We start from the raw sequence: 6000 nt of genomic DNA, 5'->3' as shown, positions 1-6000 counted from the left end.
GTTTTAATGAAATCTGGGCTAAATCCTGGAGCCCAGTGCCATAATTAAACCCCCCCTTATGGCCAGCCTAAGACAGGAAGTGGGTTATTGGCTGGATAACCAGGTGAAATAAAGGGGCAAAAAAAACAAACAAACGCATTTACCACATCTAATGCTGCCCATAGATGTTTGTTTTCATTCAGCAAGCAGGCCAAACATGTGGGGTGTCATTGTACTGTGAACCTGGAACCGCCAGCAAAATGGGTAAAATTGCTGTGAAAAAAATACCCGGTGCACCAAAAATCGCTATAGCAGCAGGATAGAGCCAAATAACACCCGCAGGGACTCACCACCTCCTTCACAGATGTGGATGCAGAGTGTCAGGCTGCACATCGTGCGGTGATCAGAGAGGAAGTTCATAGAACTGCCACTAGAGATACGCCGTCTCCAAAAACATGGCCTCCAATTGATAGCAATGGGAAACTACAAGAAAATGGCCATTGGAATACCCAAACATGGCCAATAGATACAGTAGCCATCCACAACAAAATGGCGGCTGCATGTGGCTCCCAGGACCCTCCAAGGATCACCAGGTACAGTTGGACATCAAGTGGGGCCCCCCACCAGGACCATCCCCCCTAAAAAGGAATTCGTTTAGCAGTGCACCCCCCGGCCCCTGCTTGACAACCCCACCATAAAAATTAGGCATGGCTACCCTGGTGGGGGGGGGGGGGCTTGGTATGGGTGAATGTTGGGTGGTACATAGAGGGACCCCCTATATTGAGGGGGGGGGGGGGCGAAAGGTGGGAAGGAAGGGAACTCGGGGGTCCGACCAAACCAGGGAGGGGCTCATGTCCACCCCGATGGGGCAGGGGAACACTGCTTACCACACTATGGGACCAGGCAGGCACCACTCCACACAGACCACCCACCATCTTGGAATGGGGGTGCTGTGAGCCAGAGGTACGCTGTGACTCAGGTCATGACTAGGATTGAGACCAGGGCTATACATCCTCGTGAGGCGTTTAACTCGCTGGCCAGCCCCTGTCCAGTGGGGCTATGTCGCGGCCAACCCAGCGTGGAGCTGAGGTCAGGTTGTGCCCTCTGGCCAGACTGGAAAGACCGTAAGGATCTAGAATATCCAGTCCGTTGCCCAGTCCCGCAGTTGATTGTAGTTCTCACAGAAAATAATAAAAAGGAAGAAATGCCAGGAGCAGAGATCCCAGCAAGGAACTAAATGTTTACTCCAGACTAGGCATAACTGAGTGCCTATAGCAGGAGTATACCCCCTGGGATTGCCCCATAGGTGTGGCCAGATTCTTTTCCACCTAGAGTCGTACTCCTGTAGGGGGCAGCATAACTCATCGGTCAAGAAGATCAGGAGCTGTGTCTGTCATTGAACGAAAGAGAAAATAATGTTTTTTTTAGGACTCTGCTTCCTCTTTAACCACTTACCGCATACTAACGTATATTTGCGTCGGTAAACTTTGTGGGGTTATACCGGGATGATGCCTCTAGCTAGAGACACCATCCCGGTACCGTGGTTTAGTGTCAACGGTCGGCTTTCCGTCGGTAACGACCGATGCGGCTCGGGAGCCGCTCGATCGTTACCCAGGTGAGCGGGAGGGGACGTCCCCCCCGCTGCCTTCCGTGACGCGACCCGGTGGGACGGGAGCCCCGAGCACCCAGCCGGCATGTCCACCGGCTGGATGGAGTCCCGATGAATGCCGGAAACGGCTTTGATCGGGTCTCCAATGACGTAACACGGAGGCCGCGTTCATGACGTCACTTCCAGGTTACTGTGCTGCAAATTTAAAGAACGGCTGTATGCAAAAACACCGTTTTCGGCGTTTTGCATACAGGGAAGTGTAGTGGAGGGGTCGAGGGTCTTTTAGACCCTCAATCCCTCCATAAAGTGTACCTGTCACTACATTTTGGTGTCACAAGGGATGTTTACATTGCTTGTGACAGCAATAAAAGTGATCAGATTTTTTATTTTTTTTAAAACCTGTAATAAAGTTAAAAAAAAAAAAAAATAGGAAAAAAAAAAATAATAATTTTAGCCGCCCCCCCTCTCCGTTAGCTCGCGCACGAAAAAAAACGTATACGGAAGTCAAGCAGCGAATGAAATCGCTGTTCAAACCACACGTGAGGTATCGCCGCGATTGCCAGAGCGTGGGCAATAATTAAAAAAAAAAGAGCTACACTCTAACTCTAAACTGGTAACCGTTAAATAAATTTAAAGCGTCGCAGATTGAGATCTCTATTGACCGTAGTTTGTCGCCATCCCACGGGGGGGGCGCAATTTTAAACCGTATCATGTTGGGTATCTATTTACTCGGCGTGACATCATCTTTCACAATATACAAAAAAATGGGCTAACTTTACTCTTTAGTATTTTTTAAATGCAGTGAAATGTGATTTTTCAAAATTTTCCAAAAAAATGGCGTTTTAAAGACCGCTGCGCAAATACCGCGTGACAAAAAATATTGCAATGACCGACATTTTATTCTCCAGAGTCTTTGCTAAAAAAATATATATAATGTTTGGGGGTTCTAAGTAGTTTTCTAGGAAAATGTACTGATTTTAACTTGTAAACAAAAAGTGTCTGAAATAGGGCTGGGGCTTAAGTGGTAACAGGGTGAGTTTTCCTTCAGAAACTCTTCAATGCGTGCTTTATTTTGCAGCTTTTCCTTCTATGTCTTTTCTATCTACAGTACTTGGAGTTACATTGACACTGAGCTCAGCCCGCCCTCCTCCTCCTCGCCCAGTGCAGGGCGGTGACTGGAGGCGTGACGTCAGCACATGACTACAAGTCCCATGATGCAGCGCGCCGCTTCCTCCCCCCACGTGGGGGCTGCCTGGCTGCTGAAACAGAAAGTGTGCGGACAGGGTTCACCTTCACCCTTCCAGCTTGTCACATCATCCGGGGAGGGGGGGAGACGAGGAAGACATGAGTGCCGGAGCCCGGGCCGCCGTGGAGGAGATCCAGCTGACCAGAGGGCCGGCCGGTAAGGAGGACAGGAGAGGGTGCAGAGGACGGGGGAGTGACAGGGCACATAGGAGGGGGGCCCCAGTCATGGCAGGCTGTGTGGGGGCGGGGATGGACTGTCCTGTGTGTGATGATGGGGCAGCAGGCTGGTTAACCCCTTCCTGGCCACACTGACTATATAGAATGGAACTTTATTGCTCTCTGTGATCGTCTCCTCCCCTCACTTCCCCCTTGGGATACAAAACAAAAAGCAGACATTGGTGAGGTTGCAGGATGGCCCCTGAAAACTGATCCACACCAGGTAGCTTTTCAGAGGGCAGTAGGCGTGGCCTCCTGTGTAATGGCTCATGCACACTGCAGCAAAAAAAGAAAAAGCTCTTTTCCAGGTGTTTGAGATTTTATTTTTTCTGCCGCTAAAGTTTAGCTACACATGTATTTTTATTCCTCCACAGCTTTATTCACCTCATTTACCTGTAATGAAGGATGGTCAGGACCCTGTGCTGACTGCAGGATCCTGTAGAAATCTTCCCTGCAGGGGTAACCTGTCCTCTTCCTGGGTCTGCAATTCCAGCACTGTGGGGGTTAACGGCTCTGGATCTCTGGGCTGATCTGCACTAAAGATGATTGGATGAGAACCCCCCCCCCCCCCATTTCCTTCATTGATTACACTGTGAATGGGAGGAGTCTGATCAATAACAGGATTCCCCCCTTTCCTTCATTGATTACACTGTGAATGGGAGGAGTCTGATCAATAACAGGATCCCCCCTTCCTTCATTGATTACACTGTGAATGGGAGGAGCCTGATCAATAACAGGATCCCCCCTTCCTTCATTGATTACACTGTGAATGGGAGGAGTCTGATCAATAACAGGACCCCCCCCTTTACTTCATTGATTACACTGTGAATGGGAGGAGTCTGATCAATAACAGGATCCCCCCCTTTCCTTCATTGATTACACTGTGAATGGGAGGAGTCTGATCAATAACAGGATTCCCCCCCCTTCCTTCATTGATTACACTGTGAATGGGAGGAGCCTGATCAATAACAGGATCCCCCTTCCTTCATTGATTACACTGTGAATGGGAGGAGTCTGATCAATAACAGGATCCCCCCCTTTACTTCATTGATTACACTGTGAATGGGAGGAGTCTGATCAATAACAGGATTCCCCCCTTTCCTTCATTGATTACACTGTGAATGGGAGGAGTCTGATCAATAACAGGATCCCCCCCCTTTACTTCATTGATTACACTGTGAATGGGAGGAGTCTGATCAATAACAGGATCCCCCCCCTTCCTTCATTGATTACACTGTGAATGGGAGGAGTCTGATCAATAACAGGATTCCCCCCTTTCCTTCATTGGTTACACTGTGAATGGGAGGAGTCTGATCAATAACAGGATCCCCCCCCTTCCTTCATTGATTACACTGTGAATGGGAGGAGTCAGATCAATAACCGGATTCCCCCCTTTCCTTCATTGGTTACACTGTGAATGGGAGGAGTCTGATCAATAACAGGATTCCCCCCTTTCCTTCATTGATTACACTGTGAATGGGAGGAGTCTGATCAATAACAGGATCCCCCCCCCCTTACTTCATTGATTACACTGTGAATGGGAGGAGCCTGATCAATAACAGGATCCCCCCCCTTCATTGATTACACTGTGAATGGGAGGAGTCTGATCAATAACATGTCCCCCCCCCTTCCTTCATTGATTACACTGTGAATGGGAGGAGTCTGATCAATAACAGGATTCCCCCCTTCCTTCATTGATTACACTGTGAATGGGAGGAGTCTGATCAATAACATGTTCCCCCCCCCCCTTCCTTCATTGATTACACTGTGAATGGGAGGAGTCTGATCAATAACATGTTCCCCCCCCCCCTTCCTTCATTGATTACACTGTGAATGGGAGGAGTCTGATCAATAACAGGATTCCCCCCTTCCTTCATTGATTACACTGTGAATGGGAGGAGTCTGATCAATAACATGTCCCCCCCCCCCTTCCTTCATTGATTACACTGTGAATGGGAGGAGTCTGATCAATAACAGGATTCCCCCCTTCCTTCATTGATTACACTGTGAATGGGAGGAGTCTGATCAATAACATGTTCCCCCCCCCCTTCCTTCATTGATTACACTGTGAATCGCAGGTCCCCCCCTCCCCCCCTTCACAGTTAATCTCCTTTCACACAAGGCGCCTCTGTATTGCTGATCCATGCTGACCGGTCGGCTCCGCTGTGCAGAGAACACAGACCGCCCACTCTTCTCTATCGGGAGATGGGGTAGAAACAGTCTATTGGATCCACCAGATGGATGGGAAATCGGACCGCCGTGTCTCTAGATTTTGCGGGCAGGATAGAGTAGAGGTGGGTGTGGGTGAACATGTATCCGCCGCTCCATAGAGGAGACTGCAAGGTCCAATCAGGTCCACCTAAAATACTTGACAGGCAGACCTGATTGGACAGCCCGTGTGAAAGGGGCCTTACAGGCAGTGTAATCAGTGAAGTCTTCTCATTGGAGGAGAGGACAGGACGGGGCTGGTCTTCATCAGACCATCCGAAGTGCAGCTCAGCCCAGAGACCAGTAACTGTTAACCCTCACAGCGCCAGATGTTTATCGCTAGGAAGAGAACAGGACATCCCTCCAGGGAAGTTGTCAAACCTTTTGTTTCAAAAGACATAAAGTATGCCTCACCCATCTCTTCACCTAAAGGAGAAGTATGGCCAAAGCTTTATTGGCTGTACTTCTCTTAGGGATCACAGGAGTTCAGCTTGTTCTGCTCGCCTGTGACCCGTCTTCAGCTGGCTAAAGCCCATTGGCTGACATCACTCAGCTGGTCCAGGTTGGGGGAAGATCCTGGCCCAGCTCGGTGCTCTGGTGAGTGCTGGAGGGGCAGAGCAGAGAGCTATTAACTGACAGTCCTGGCTCTCTGCTTAGAGCGGAAAGGGGAGAACTGAGTGATCAGCAGTGTTTGAGGAGGCAGGGGACAGATGCAGCATGCGATTGATACTGCATCCACCTAG

General features: G+C 49.5%; 1 protein-coding gene across 1 annotated transcript in view; it reads left to right on the top strand.

Moving 5' to 3' along the window:
• The first annotated feature begins 2814 nt into the window (after nucleotides 1–2814).
• The window catches only part of SYNJ2BP (synaptojanin 2 binding protein), a 50894-nt gene continuing 47708 nt past the window's right edge, over nucleotides 2815–6000 (top strand). The window contains exon 1 of the mRNA XM_082275493.1: nucleotides 2815–2990. Within this exon, the coding sequence (XP_082131619.1) occupies nucleotides 2933–2990 (58 nt within the window). The 5' untranslated portion in view covers nucleotides 2815–2932. The remainder of the gene's footprint in view (nucleotides 2991–6000) is intronic.

The sequence above is a fragment of the Pelophylax lessonae genome (genome assembly GCF_965119305.1).
Source record: "Pelophylax lessonae genome assembly, chromosome: 13".
Lineage (NCBI taxonomy): Eukaryota > Metazoa > Chordata > Amphibia > Anura > Ranidae > Pelophylax > Pelophylax lessonae.
The sequence above is the reverse complement of the archived record's forward strand: the minus strand, read 5'-3'. Positions and strand labels throughout refer to the sequence as shown.